This window comes from Artemia franciscana, chromosome 4 (assembly GCF_032884065.1).
Source record: "Artemia franciscana chromosome 4, ASM3288406v1, whole genome shotgun sequence".
NCBI lineage: Eukaryota > Metazoa > Arthropoda > Branchiopoda > Anostraca > Artemiidae > Artemia > Artemia franciscana.
In genome coordinates this window covers 51738402-51754477 of record NC_088866.1, presented here as the reverse complement: position 1 = coordinate 51754477, position 16076 = coordinate 51738402, and the positions used below count along the sequence as shown (strand labels likewise).

The window sequence follows — 16076 nt, the reverse complement described above, 5'->3', positions numbered from 1 at the left end:
TTGTAATTTAGTGGAAAGTACCCAACAGTAGGCCTACAACTTTCTGTAGGTGTACTCTAATTTATTATTTTGAAAAAAAGGTTCAAAAACAAGATAAATACTTAGACTTGGCAGTCTTGTGCAGAGGCAAAATGCAACACAAAAATATAAATGCTCTACCAGATTCTCTTATTTGTAAATTTGGCTTAAAGACAATAAGTATAGAAATCTGGACGTGATTACCCTTTGTAAACACTCAACAAACAGCGACTGAAGGGCACAAACTGGTGTATGATGTAATTATCTGAACGTATTTATATTCGTACTCAAACAACAAACAAGGGGAAACCAACGACTGAAGGGAACAAAATGGTAAATGACGTAATTATAATGACATAATTTTCATCCATCCTCATTGAACAAATAAGTCAAAATAATTAGTTAAGGCACAAAAAGATGCATGACATAATTAACTGGATGTAATCATCTTTCGTACTAACGGAACAAATTAGAGGAAAACAACGATTAAGGGCACAAAATGGTAAATGATGTAATTATTTTGATGCAACTCACCAAGCAAATAAGGGGAAAACAACGACTGAAGGGCACTAAACGGAATATGAGGATATGTTTCTGAAATTCCAACGGGTATGACACTTGCATCAAAATACGTAATTCCATTATTATCCACAATGCATAGGATATTCTTGGAAGGATGCCAGCCAAAACTAACAAAGAAAAATTAATTAAATACATTAATAAAAACAACAACGTGACTTAAATAAACAACATGATTATCCAGTATATACATAATGTCCGTGGAATACGTTTATTCACAGTTGCCACTCCACCCAATTCTGGTAATAATCAAAACTTTGCTGCACATTGGATAAGTATATATCACTCAGTAATATAAACAGAATATAATCGAAATAATCGGAAAAATCAAATAATCAAAGTAATCAAGCTAATAATCATAACTTTGCTGCATATCGAACAAGCATATATCACTCAATAGTATACAAAAGAAACTTCCGAACTTATATCATTTTCAAAAATATTCATTTTTGGGTTTATTGGTTTTATTTTACTGATAGTTTTATATCTACTTCTTTTTCGTATTTATGCTCTTTTTTTACTAGTCATTTTTCTGAAAAAGATCCCAAAAAATGAAGCCTAAATATTCAGTTTCAAACTCATATTTCAAATAAATTCTTCTTTCTTCGCCACATGTCTTTAATGAAATATAAAGCAATGATTTGTATCAAAATGTTTGATTCAATTCTATACAAAAATAGAAGATGACTAGGAAATTTGTGAACAGACTGAATACAATCTAAGCGGATATTCCGGCTATATACGAGTGAGTCATCATTAGCGAAATAAAATACAGAACAAAAAGAAAACTAAGTTACACAAAAAGTCTTGCCAACAAAATAAATTATAAAAAAATAATAAAATAAATTTTGAAAGCTTCTCAGCGTCGTCACCTCACATAGGTAGAACTAATTAAAAATTCGAACAATTCTAGATTGTAATATTTAACCTTTCTGGCGCTGTGGTGTGGTAGTGTGGAATCACATTTGTTTTGATTGAAACAGGTTCGTAATAAAACATTTTTATAAGTAAGTTTGTACAAGTAGGGTTGGACTCACTCAAGTCTTATTTAGACACGTGTTACTTTTGAAATCCCCGTTTAACTTCAATTGCTTCATGGACAATTTGTTTGATTGCTAGGTCATTACTAATTAGACTTGTTTCGTCAAATAATACGGAATGGCTGTGGTAATCAAAAACGTGGCTGCTTAAACCTGAATCAAAAGATGTTAAACTGTTTTTAGAAATTAATGCTTATGCAACCCTTACTTTGTATTGATGTAACCGTGTTCCTCAGTTTCGTTAGACTACCAATGCAATAATTTCCAAAATTGCAAGTTATTTCATATACTCTGTTTTGACTAATGAGTGAAGTTTTATTCTTACTAGAACTGAAAAGACCCATAACAGTTAAATTACTTTTTAAAATAATAGATATATTATTTTTTAAACAATTTTTTTGAAGCAATATTTTAATGTAAGGGAAAGAAACCACGTTTGTGGGTATGTTCAAATCATCTTCAGCTACGAGACTTAGAGCTTCAATGTCTATGTAATTTTAGAGTAATTATGGTATTAATATGAGAAAGAAGATGATCATTTTCTTTTTAACAAAGCCTAATTCTTTTTGTGTATATTCCTCTGAACAGATAACAGGAATTTTTGAATAACAGATACACAGATAAACAAATTTTTTTGAAGCAATATTTTTATGTAAGGGAAAGAAACCACGTTTGTGGGTATGTTCAAATCATCTTCAGCTACGAGACTTAGAGCTTCAATGTCTATGTAATTTTAGAGTAATTATGGTATTAATATGAGAAAGAGGATGATCATTTTCTTTTTAACAAAGCCTAATTCTTTTTGGGTATATTCCTCTGAACAGATAACAGGATTTTTTGAATAACAGATAAGCATTTTTTTTTTCCAAGCAATATTTGTATGTAAGGGACAGAAACCACGCTTGTAGGTTATGTTCAAATCATCTTCAGCTAAGAGACTTAGAACTTCAAGAGAATGTCTATATAATTTTAGAGTAATTATGGTATTAATATGAGAAAGAGGATGATCATTTTCTTTTTAACAAAGCCTAATTCTTTTTGGATATATTCCTCTGAACAGATAATAGGCATTCGATCCACAAGATATATTACCGCACCTTTTTAAATCCGTTGAAAAATTGTTAGAATGGAAGTGAAAGTATCTACTATTTAGGGCATGTTTCCTGTAAACTGCAAAATCGAACTTATCTATAGCCTATTACACATAACCGACACATGTAAGAATAGAATTTTACCATTTTGCTTTGTCTCTATAGAGAATTTCAGATTTCTATCATAAGTCATTATATGGTCAAGAAAAAATTTATATTTGATTTAATTCCAGAAATGAAGCTGTAAAAGTTAAATGTAGTCACGATTTTAATGGTGTGATTACGAACGAAAAATTTAAGACAAAATATCGCCAATAGAGTGAGGATGGGACTTAAAAATTTTTATTACGACCAACAGAACGAAAAACAAAAACAAAGGCCCTTTGTTCCGAAATAGAGGAGAGAAGAACAAAACCAGTTATCTGGCACTCAACCTCAATAGATAAAAATCCAGATAACGTTTGTTTCAAAATAGAGGTTAAAAACAAAGCCCTTTGTTCCAAAATAGAGAAGTGAAGAAGCAAACCTGATACATGGTACTCAACCTCAATAGACAAAACACCAGATAATGTTTGTTCCAAAATAGAGGTAAAAAACAAGGGCCTTTTGTTCTAACACAGATAAGTGAAGAAGCAAACCTGATATCTGGTACTCAACCTCAATACATAAGATACCAGATAACATTTGTTCCAAAATAGAAGTAAAAAACAAAGGCCCTTGTCCCAAAATAGAGAAGTAAAGAAGCAAACCTGGTATCTGGTACTCAACCTCAATAGATAAAATACCAGATGTAGTTTAAAACTACATCTGGTTTAAAACGTAGTTTAAATAAATAGATGTAGCTAAAAATGTGAGTTTAAAACAATTTTCATTGTTATGGATAAACAAATATGCCTATCTAAAAAAGATTGCTTTCAAAAAAACAAAAAAATATGTTACTCTCTTCAGGTTTTTCTGATTGTTACAGCTTTATTGAACTTTCCTTTTCTAGTAAGTCATATGCTCGAAAAAGGTGGTAAAATAGGACAAAGTTGTATTTCGAGAAAGACTTTCATATGCGATAAAAACCAAAATTATGCTTCTTGGAAATAAATAACTATGAACAAATAAAGCTAAAGACGGATTTCAATCTTAATAACAACAAGCCATAGCAACAATAATCATTAATTCAAGACAGAAGATAAAACGCAAAATTTTGAGAACGAGATCTTCAAAATTCGTTTATATGTAATACTATGGCATTCACCATATACAGGTAATGCTTTGACTGTATGAAAGTAGGCGTGATATTGCTGTGGAGATTAATTATAAAATGGGAATGGTTAGGATGAAAACATGAGAAGTAAGATAAGAGTATGAACAGAGTAATTGGAAATGTTAGAAAGTCAGAATTTTGTCTGACAACAGAACAAAAACACAAACCTGTTTACAGTTGAATTGAGGAATTCTGGATTTGCTGGTTTTTGATTGTTTACATCAGTGTAAATGGCATGATATTTGTTGTCAAAAAACAGCTGCAAATCGTGACTAAAGCTCATTGTGTCAACTGCAAGTACACACTCCTACACCTAAAAAAAATCAAGTTGATTAGCAGACATTAGCCAATCAGAGTCAATGCAGTAAAAGTCACTTAGTAAGGAGCAAAGTGTCTCCTGTTGTCCCATCCACTTTGTATGATGGGGTGGAAATTTGGAAGAGGGTTAATCTGATTAGATATTGGAAGTTCCAGTACTCTCTTTAGGGGCTAAAGGTGATCAGATGGCAACAAGCATCTAACCAAAGGACACTACAAGAATTTCAAGCTCAATTTCCACCATGCTTCTATCATTAGAAAATACTCTATCCATATTTCTTAGTTACTACACAATCTCCATGGAGCAATATATCAAAAATTTCCAAATTTTTCACAAGTACATTTTCTTTCACAAAGAAAGAAACCACGAAAAAATTAAAAAAAATAGGCCTTCCTACAGGCCTCCTTGAAACTTTCTCAAATGTCAATTGCCCATATATTTATGAATATTTTTCTTTTTAGACCTGAACCCGTATTATATGCCTGTGTCTAATTGAGGTTTTATAGAAGCCAAGTCATTTAAATTCTATTAAGCATATAACTGCATACAAACATATTTAAAAAATACAATCTATTACCATTTTGGTTTATTTACTTTTCAAAGCAAAGAAAGATTCAAAACGCTACACAGAACCAAGTTGACAATAAGTGAATATAAAAAAACTAACTGCACTAATATACAAGGATGTTAGACAATATACAAGGCAGAGATATATGTAGTTTTTTTTTGGGGGGGGGTGCTCATTACTAAGGGAAAGGTGCCAAAACATGGGGGAAATATATGAGCTTTACTTTCCAAGAATCATAGGATTTTCACAGGGAAGACATAGGCTAGTAGCCCTCCCCCCTTCACTGAATATGCCTTTGACAATCAGTAATGAGTAGTTTCATGGCATATTAATTGGTCAACTTTCAGGGACATTTTGGCTTTCAATCCCTGCTACAGTTTTTACATTATAAGTCCCTGCAGGACTTAACAGTTTTTTCATGGTGAATTTACACAGAAATTGAAAGAGATTATGAATACCCTCACCTATACCATCTCAGAAACTGTTTGAGGACTCAAGGTGAAACTTACAAATTCTGTGAACGATTCACTAAGGGGTAGAATCAATAAATTTGGATGGATGCATCATTTTCCAAGCCAAAACTGCCACATTTCTTCAATAGCATACCAGAGTATTTGACAGCAGATTTTAAAGATAAATATTTGAGAGTTTTTTATGCTAGCTCATCAAGAATGGTCAAAGGAATTTTATTTTTTGACAAGTTTCCAAAAGGTTTCAGCATGTTCAACCCCAGTAATTGTCAATATTGCTATTATTTGTTCTTATTTCTTTGTTCTTATTTCTTATTATAATTTCTTATTTCTTTTATTATTTGTTCAATTATTTTGTTCTGCTATTATTTTTTGTTGGTTATCTATTATTTTTTTCATATTTCTTAACAACAGTTGTTTATATTGCCAAATAAAGCCAATTTGAAAAAAAAATTACCAAAGTTTTACATCTAGCCTAGGGCTACAAATGGCTCTATTCAAAGGAGGGAGCTGGGATACAACTGTGACAACAGCAGTTATTATATTTTAAAATGTTTCTGTTTTTGCCTATGTAATTGCCTATGTTTCTTTTTTTCTGAGTAATTTCTGTTCTACAAGCAAATTTTATTAAATATTAATGTACAATTTAACACAAAATCATCAATAATAGGGCCAGATCTAACCCTTGACTATTTGTAAAAATAAGTGAAATTCTAGATTGAAGGTTTTTTACTATCTTAGAAAGTAGTTGTGAATGAACCTTTCGGGAATAGATCTAGAGGCTAAATTTTACCCTGGAGTAACAATTTAAAGAATCTAACTCTACACTTCGCCCTCCAAGGACCATAGCTTTTCATGACCTGGGGCAAAATTTGTACAGCATCAGATAAACTTTCATAAATAAACATATAGCTTAAAAATCCCATGGTAAATGTGTTGAGCATCATACCTTAGCAAAATTCCAATTTATAAGGCTCTAGTGTTTCCCAAATAAAAAAAAGGAAAAGGAAAAGATGTTACTATGGCATTACATCCTACTCAAAACAATAGGAGTGTGCATTACCAAAATAATTGTTTTTTAGACAAAGTTAAGACAAGCATAAACTTACCTTTTATACAATCTTGTAAAAAGTAAGGTAATAAACACGGCATTGGACTTTACAGTCCCTACTGGTGGTGCTGATCTCCGTTTCTTGTCCCTTCAGCCAGGAAGTGCAATGAGGGTTGGGGGCCAATCATACTGTGCTTTTGCACATCCTTCCTGTTTTACCTTCCCAAGATTTTTCCAGGTACCTATTTAGAGATGTGTCAACTCTGGCTGAGCTTACAGTCTCGAAACTGACCCCTGTCCCAAATCAAATAATTGGATATAGTGGGATTTGAACAGCCTTAGAAATAAGGAAGGAGTAAAAACAGATGCTGAAACATTTTCCCAGGGTTTGATGTAGGCTCTGGATTCATTCCTTAAAGTTTGCTATCCAAACTCAGCTACTTCTCAATATTGCAAGGAATATTTCATCTTCAATCTTAATAATATTTTCTATTTGTTAGAAAATCTTTTAGCTAAATGGGGGATTATTTTATTTTGGTGCTCCTTTTTAACCTATCTACAGTTGGTTTGTAATGCTAATAAATACAGACACATTGAAAAACTGATAAAGTTTGATGTAGTTGAGTGGTTGACAAGGGGTTGGGTCAACCATTTTAAACCCAGATTCATTTGAAGGAAGTGGGCTGAAATACATGATTCTAGTTTAGCACAGTTTGATCCCTACGAAGGAAATGGTAAAATTTTGAGAACTACTACAAAAATTCAAAATACTTACTAATATTATTCTTAAAATCCCTTTGTTTTACTTCAACCCCGCCCCCTGATAGTCAATGTATAGGCCAAATTATAGATTGTTCATAAATTTTCCATATGTGAATCTTTTTTTAAATTGGTTGTAGATAAACCTGAAGAATAGCAGCTATCCAGAAGGAGATATACTAGAACAAAAAAGGTATGTTTAGACTGTTAATTTTACGATTAAACTTGTGTTTTGTGACAATTCATCCCCTCCCCTTCTGACGGAGCTGTTCTTAGGAGGGCAACTGCGGTAGTTGCCCAGGATGCTTTGTATTGGGAGGGGGGCTGCAGCCAGTAAATTGTCCACTTAAATCTAATTTTCCGATTTTATTTGGTTTTTTTTGCTAATGTTAGAGTCAAGAGGGAGAAGCAGTAATTAATTTTTCTCTGGGCACCACCGACACAAGGAATGGCTATGCCCTCTGATGAATCTGATGATCCCACACATAAATTTAGGATACATAAGCAATCAAACTAAAAAACCTCACACAATAGGAATTTTCCTACATAGTATGCAGAATATTTTCATTAATCATATTATCATGTTTCCTTCAATTTTTATTCACATTTTTAACTCATTTAAAATAGGATAGTTTTTGTTTTTGTATCCAATATAAAGCAGTATCACTGAGGCTAAACTGGATATTTCAAGTTTATACAGAGCAACCAGTTTTATGGTGGATAAAAAAAAGGAAAGAACAACAAACAAACAAATTAGCAGGGTTATGTATGCATTCATCAGAGAGGGGGATACATTGTTGGGTAATGTTTATGTTAAGAAACTATTCAGGTAACTAAGAAATAAAATAATTTTAGAGTTATAATTGCATCTTTAATCTAAATTTAACATTTATTTGTATCAGGAATTAGCTTTACCCCCACCCCCTAATGTGCAAATACATACCCTGAATTGAAATGTACTCTGAATTGGTGTATATGGGGGTGGGGGTAAAGTTCATTTCCAATGCAAATGAATGTTACATTTGGATTCAGGATGCATTTCTGACAATAGAGATAAAAATTTTATTTTATGTTTGTTTGTTTTTTATATATCCTAATGCTGCATGGAGGAAGTGATATATAATTTAGGTTAAATATTTGAATATTATGTGGGGGTTGGGGCTAAAACAATTACTCTACACAATATGATTGTTGTTGTTGTTATTTTGGGTTTGATGTGTTCAACCTATAGGTCATATACGTTTGTATCACTTGATTGTTTTGTGCCTTCTGTATCTGTAATCACTAGCTTGCTTGGGTGTCACTTCAGTCAATATTCACTGAACCAGATCATGTATCACTTATCCTGCTATTGGTATGGGGGTTTTCACCTGTGGCAAATGCCTATGGTGAAATCAAGAATCAGAGTAATCAGCTGTGCTTTGTCATACAGTAAATAAAATACATAGCCTATACAACACAATTAAAGTGAATAATGCAAAATACATCAATCTTACCACATACTTCAAAGTGTAAAATTCTAAACAGATAAGGTATAGATGATATAAAAGCAAATAAAAACAAAAAAAATTGTAAATGTGATAATTCTAAAACAAACTATTATAGGGGTGAGAAAAACAAATCTTATATGGAATGAATCAAACCAGTAGTCTTTAACAAACCTACCTGTAGTAGTACTTTATTAACAAGCAAACTCTCAAAACATAAAAAACTGCCAAACTTGTTGCTTTCTGTCAGCTAGCCTATATAAAAAAGTTTGTGCTTAATCATCTAGCCCAAGGAGGAGACATGTGATATCCCAGAGCAGAACACATTTTGAATGCATTAAATACCTTTTCACAGCAATTCATTAGTATTTTCCTTTTTTTTCATATTTTCTACACTTGAAGATGATGTGATGTATGTCTTCATACACTCCAGACGTGTTGCAGTTGGGGGATGGGGCCATTTTCTAATGGAATAGTGTTGATTTTGTCTTTGCATGGCCACATCTATGATAGAAAAGGTAAGTTGAAATGATGCAAGATGTGAGATACATTTTTTTATGGCTGCTTATAATCATAAAGATCCAGGAACTGGGTATGAAAAGAATAGAGCTAAACCTCTTCTTCCTCCAAAATTTTGAACTGATAAAAGACAAGAATTCAGGACCAGTAACAGGAGTTGGAGTGATCAGACCCAGTTGGGAGGCTTGTTTTGCAGCCTGATTTTCTAATTCATTTCCTGTTATACCCCAGTGTGATGGAACCCATATAAATAGAACTGATATACCCTTCTTGCTAGTTGTGTAACCAATTTTCCAATCTCAATGGCAACATTTCTTACTTGATGTTGCTGGAGAGGTAATCCAGAGCTGACAGTGAGTCAGTGCAGACAATATACTTCTGATATTTGATATCTGTTTGGCTTGAAGAAAAAACTTAATTGTCATAAGCTCTGGGAAGAAAATTATCAGGTTAGGTGGTAAATGGTAGGAAAGAGAAAGGCTCTGGGAGCGTATAACTACCACACAACTGTATTTATTTTCCGTCATTGAGCAATCACTGTAAACTTGGATATAGTCCTGATATTCTGCCAACTTCACCAGGAATATAATTTTCATCTGTGCTTGGGGAAGGTCTTCCTTTTTTGCAATGCTTATTTTAGGAATAATCAATTCCCCAATTCCTTTTGAGGCTCTAGGAGAATCATCATCCAAATAGCCTGCCATTTTCCATGAATTCTTCCATGCCAGGAAGGCAAGGAATCTCTGGAAAGACGGCATCTCTGTTGGCTTAAAGCGGACATTAGAGTTGTGGTGGCTAAGGATTTCTTGGTAGATAATGTGGTTCTTGAGTCTTATCTTCTTTGCAAAATATCTTTCAAGGAGATATTTTCTTCTGGAGTGAAGAGACTGAATCCCCACCACACAGTACATAGCTACAATAGGAGTTGATTTTAGGCAACCTAAAGTAGGTTGCCTCTTCTGCAACTACAATCCATTGATTCAGTTTCACCAGCAGTTTGAAATCAGCCAGGTTATGCATTTTGTGGAAAAACACACTAACTGACTTAGGGCTGGAGAAAACCATATCATTACTATTTGCCCAAATTGACAGCATATCTACAGCTTTTTGGGAAGCTACCTGTAAGCATAAAGGGTCTCTCCCCCACAACTGCAACAGCATACAGAAAGAGATCTGCTCCAAGGACAGCTTATCATGTATATCATGACAATAAACTGAAGAGAGATGTGGACTTGGAACAGCTCCTTCAAGGAGTCCAATGCCACAAGCTCTTCTCTTAACTTCTGAGCAGGAGTCCCCCAGGTACATCCAAACTTCCCTACCTATCATGAATTGGTGGGTTCAATTTACATTTTCCTTTTTTGAAGTTTTGTTTTATCAGATGCTCTAATCTAACTAGGGCATCTGTGGTGCTCCTTCCAGGGAGAAAGTCAAGCTGTTCAAATTGAATGTGGTCTGATAATGGGTTCAAAATTGTTTGTTTTATTACCCTCTCAATTAGTCTTGCAACATATGAGGTGAGTGATATGTGATGATATGAATCAACCAGCTTAGAGTCTTTTCCTGCCTTGAGAAGTGCTCAACAAATGTATCTGGCAAATTTTTCAGTCTCAAATTATGAATTTCATCAGGGTCAATTGCAGGGCCAGACTGAAGCTTTGAAATGGCGTTCTTAACTTCTTGAAAGCTGAAATGAGAACAGTACCATTTTTGACACTGAGTTGATAGGGTGTATACTGTAATGATGTAACTATATTCAGACACTTTTCTAAGAAGAAATCAAGTTTCTGATTGGTTGAAGATTCTGTAGTCCTTCCTATCTGTATTTTTCCAGGGATGGGTTTCCTTTTTTACCACAAAAAAACTGGAAGTTTCTCCATAGCTCTCAAATAGGAGTGTTGGCCAAATTTGTCTTCAATGAGCCTTCTCCATCCATCTTGTGTCTCAGCCTTTAGTGTCTATTTGAATTCTGCTGTCTTTTGCTTAAAAACTATTTTATTCTCAACTGAGGGGTATCTAGAGAAATTATTTATTGCCTTTTTCTTCTCTAGATAGGCTTTCAGGCATTTGCTATTCTGTTCAGGAGTAAATATTGTCTCTTGGGACAAGGTTGTTTGTAACCAAATATTCTTCCTGAAGCTGGAGTAATCTCATTGGATAGAGATTCAACTGACTCACCACTTGTCTTAATTTCTGACCCCTTTTGGTCTAAGCTGTGTTTCTACAAGTTCTAGAGTTTGTCTTGGAATTTCATTGGTTCCTTGACCTTACTGGGTTAATCTCTATGGTCAATGATAGAATCTTGTGGCCAGAGTCAAAGTCACAGGGTTTTGGGATTTCTGCACTATTTACAATATATGTTGATGTGAAAGTGAGGTCAGTGGTTGAGTAATTGTGTTTGGGGATGACAAGGGACAGATTGTTTTTGGGTTCCAGGATGTAATTGGTCAGAGGGGTTGCAACTGAATTTCTAGCAATACAATGTCCCACATTCTATGGTATAGGTTAAAGTTGCCACTAACTATTTTCACAGGGCCACATGCATTAACAATCAGTTTGAATTGTTTCAGAGAGAATTTATTTGTATTTGGAGCTTAACAGTTAGCAATACTAATACACATATCACTTTCAAGTAGTTTTATGTCAATTATACCAGCCTCCATTTCCCCTTGCAGACTGGGGTTGTGTATTCTAAGGGCTAGGTTATTTTTCATAAGTGACAGTAGGCCTCTACCCATTCTGTGGGCTCTGCCTCAATGGGCAATATTGTATCCTTTGAAATTGTGAACATAAATCTACTGTTTTAAAAAAGTCTCTTAAAGTGGAAAAATATCAGGTGCATGCCTGACTAGAATATTTTGGAGTTCTTTTCTTTTGGCTTGGTTGAAACCCTGGATATTTAATTGGAACACTGAAAGGGAGCAAGTCATTGGTGTGTGAGGAGGCTAATTTGGGTCTCTCTATCTTATTACCACTACCTTCTGGGCTAGGTTCAGCCACCATTCATTTGTGTTTTCTTTCAACTTTGCCATGGCTGCTTGTGTGTAGAGGGGCTTTACTGGTTCTAGGGCTTGATTCTACTCTGTTTACACTCTCAGCAATGTTGGTCAGACTAAGGCTGCATTTTCAAGACCAACTGGCAGTATATTTTAGACTAGTTTCCAAAGTGCTTATTATCTGGGTCAGATCAGAGATCTGCCTTGCAACACCTTCAAACATGGTCATATAATTCCTGTTCAGATCCTTAAATGGAAGGTGTCAAAGTAGGGAAGGAGTCTTTATGGACCATGGTAAAAGAATAAGTTACAATTGCTTTCTTCTCCATGAATACTGGGCACTCTCTACCATTACAGCATGGTAACCATTGCAGTTAGGGCACTTGAGTACTTGATCTTCTATTACTCTTCAGATTGGGGTAATTCACCAAGGGTGTGTTGCCTACTACAAAGTGGACATTTTCTGCCTTTGTGGCAATTTAAAGTCATGTGGTCAAAACCTTGTCAATTGAAGCAGTGTATTACCAAGGGGATAAACTGCATAACTGTATACCTTGCACTGTAAACAGAGATTTTCAGAGGGAACTGAACATCCTGATTAAAGGTTCAAATCAAAGGGATAACCAATAGGCTTAAGATTTTAAGGGCCAATGTAACTTTACCTTAAATTGCAACTTGGAGCTAAATTGCAACTCTGTTATCAACTTGGACCTCTTTGACAAAATCATCTAGATGGGTGATCTCCTCAGATGGGATAAATACAACAGTTTTTCTGTTTCTGATTAAAGCAGGGTTAAAGCTAGGACCAGGTGCAAACTTTACCTTACATCCATTTACTGCTATATCTGAAATTGAAAGTATAGCAGTGGCTACTGACTGGTTTGCAGCTTTTATGATAATGGAGCCATCTGGTCTAAGTCTTTCAAACATGAACCATAATTACCCCTGTACTCATGATTTAAGTAGTGTTCAAACAGTTTTTTTTTTATTTATTACTATGTAAGCATCAATGCTTGTCACAAAAACACAAAATCATAATACTAATCTAAAGTAAATTGGCAACAACAAACTAAACAGGAAAAACTTCTAAATAACACAACAAAAGTGTCTAAATAAAAAGGTGTATTTACTAATGCACTCTTAAAAATTTGAACACTCTCTGCCTCAACAACCTCCAAAGGCAAACCATTCCATGGTCCAGCAACTCTACTAACAAAAGATAATTGACCAATTTTCTTCAGTAGTTTTGGGGGATATAATTTATAATCATGCTGACAAGTAGAGTGATAATGGCCAAATTTAAAAAATAAATTTGGATCAACATCATCTACTCCTTTAATTATACAAAACACATTAACAAGGTCATTGCAATGTCTACAAAACTTTAACAACAGGAGTTGAAGCCTAGAAAGTCTATGTGGATAGGAAAGGTGCTGAAGGTATGGGACCAATCTAGTGGCCCTTCTCTGAACCTTTTCTATCCTATGCTCATCTGTTAGACTTAATGGAAACCAAACAGTTGTTTTTGCAACAACTCTTCTACTACCTAATATCAACAATCTACTGGTCTTATTTGGACCTTCAACACTTAAATCCAAGATCCTTACACTACAGTTAATAGGGTCAGGGATGACAGTACTAGGCTACTAGCTGTCCTTCACAAATAAAACCCCAATGGGTTAAAAATAAACAGATAAAATCCCAAAAAGAAGTAAATTGTCAAATAAATAAAACAAATAAGCAACAAGCAGAGGGGGGAGCCCTGAGTCAAAAATAAATAAAGCAAGCAAAACAAATCAAAAGCAGGCAGAGCACCAAGTTTCAAGGGATGGTAAAAAGGTGGTTGATAAGCAATCTCAATCAATTTGGTAGTTACCAAAAATACAAAACAAAACAAGTATACAGAGAACAGTAAAATCAAGGATAGAGCCCTTTCTGATTTAACCAACAAGCCATGGCACAGAGCTATCCCTACTTGGGAAATATCAATTTTGAATTTAAACAATTTATTTCAATTTCAGTTTGTCTTTTCTTCCCCTACTTACTACACAATATGAGAGTAAAAATTGTACACTTAACATTTTTCTTCTCAATAACATATATTTTAGACCTTTAACAGTTAATCTGATTTCACAAAATAGGCTACTTAACCTAAATTTCTATGCTCAATCCAATCTTTAACTTAGGTTAGGCCTAACCTATTTCAGAGACTAGCAATATTTCTGATTAATACGACCAGATTTTATTTTAAACAAAATATAATAAGCTTCCAGCACACATGCTGGTTAGGTACTCACCATTCAATTCAAAATTTCCAAATTCTATTCTTTTTCTGTAATGCTTAACGGCATGTTTTTATCTTTTGAAATTAATTTGTACAGCGTCATCTATTAACTCCAATGATATTATGAAATACATAGGACTAGATGCCATGTGTTAATAAATAATTTTGTGTTTCACAGAATTATCATTAATTACAAATAACTATTTATCCTTACATACGTTCCAAAATATCAAATGGTAAAATTTCTTCGTCAATTATTTGTGCTATCTGAGTAAGAACAAAAAATATCAGACTCTGGTGCATATTATTTGCATATAAGGGGGGAGGGGTTGAAATTCAAAGTTTCCCATGAGCTGATTTCAAGATTCGCTTATGGGAAATGAACAATTACAAATATGATAGACTCATTTTTTCCGTTCCACCTTTTCCCTTCCTTCTTTTCCACCTCCGGTCCTTTTTTCCTTTCCATCATCTCCTGGTGACGTTCATTACTATTTCAAGCAACCAAACGGGTTATCCTTTTTAGTCGTCCGTATATAGGAAATTTGCTAATAAAGTTTCTCATAGATTAGGAACTTAGCTTTTCATTGATAGAAATCCAATACATGCCACCAAAGACGAACAAGCGTGTTCAAAGAAGCTCGAAAAGCAAAGATTGTTGTGTAGTTTGTAATGAAGGCCTTAGCGGGTCCTCATCTGCGATAGACTGCAGCTCCTGGCTTGAGTGGCTATGTGCACCATGTCTGAAATTAAGAGATGACGAATATGATCTTCTCAAGAAGATTCACTCGCAAATTGGCTGTCAGCGGATCTAAAATTTGTGTAAAATAGATAAAGAAGGGAAAGCTGCTGGAATTTTAGCTGCTATTATGTAATATGTATATAAAATTATCAAAAACTCCATGCTAAAACTCCGAGCTAACCTCATCCAGAGCATGAAATCGATGTGTCAGACTAGAGAAATAGCGTAGATCGTGTAAAGGAGCAAGCTAGTGACATCAAATCAACCCTCCAATCAAAGTGTGATGCTCCTCAAAGTAACAATCGGCCTCAGCAATGTTAAAAGATCAGGTGTAGCGTTAAGTAAAACAAGCCACTGAGACAGGAATATAGCGTACTGTACGCATGAAACTAGACGAAGAAAAGAGGAAGCGCATTATAGTCGCCCAGTGAATGCACCATAGTGAGATTGATGCAGCATTTTTGAAGTCTTACCTTGCGGTTGAATGTGAACTGCCCTCTGTAACAATAACATAGATCAAGCAACTTTCTGTCGCAACTGTCCTTCCAGCTTAACAGCGTTTACCATTGCTATTTAGACACATTTCCTTCAAGTACAAGATTCTCAAAACATCATTTGAAAAAAAGGGTGAAATTCACTTTTTCAATGACTTGTCAAAGGAAGAGGACACAAGAAACTCGTCAAAGAGCTCAAAAGTAGAACAGCGCATGGTGAACATGACCTGTGTATTAGAAATAGCCATATTCTACCAAAAACTAACGGCTATATTCTACCAAAAAGTCGCAGAGATTGTTGCCTGAGCAGCAGCAAAGATGTCACCTCCTTGCAAATTTATAGATTCCAAAATGTAGAGACTGCCCGTCTGAACTAAATAGTAACGTTAATTTAATTATTAATA

General features: G+C 34.4%; 1 protein-coding gene across 1 annotated transcript in view; it reads right to left on the bottom strand.

Annotated features, from left to right (window-relative positions):
- The window catches only part of LOC136026565 (spatacsin-like), a 126664-nt gene extending 112135 nt beyond the window's left edge, over positions 1–14529 (bottom strand). The window contains exons 1-3 of the mRNA XM_065703257.1: positions 14450–14529; positions 4151–4296; positions 553–707 (exon numbers count right to left, since the gene is read on the bottom strand). Of these exons, the coding sequence (XP_065559329.1) occupies positions 553–707; positions 4151–4266 (271 nt within the window). The 5' untranslated portion in view covers positions 4267–4296; positions 14450–14529. The remainder of the gene's footprint in view (positions 1–552; positions 708–4150; positions 4297–14449) is intronic.
- Positions 14530–16076: the final 1547 nt, after the last annotated feature.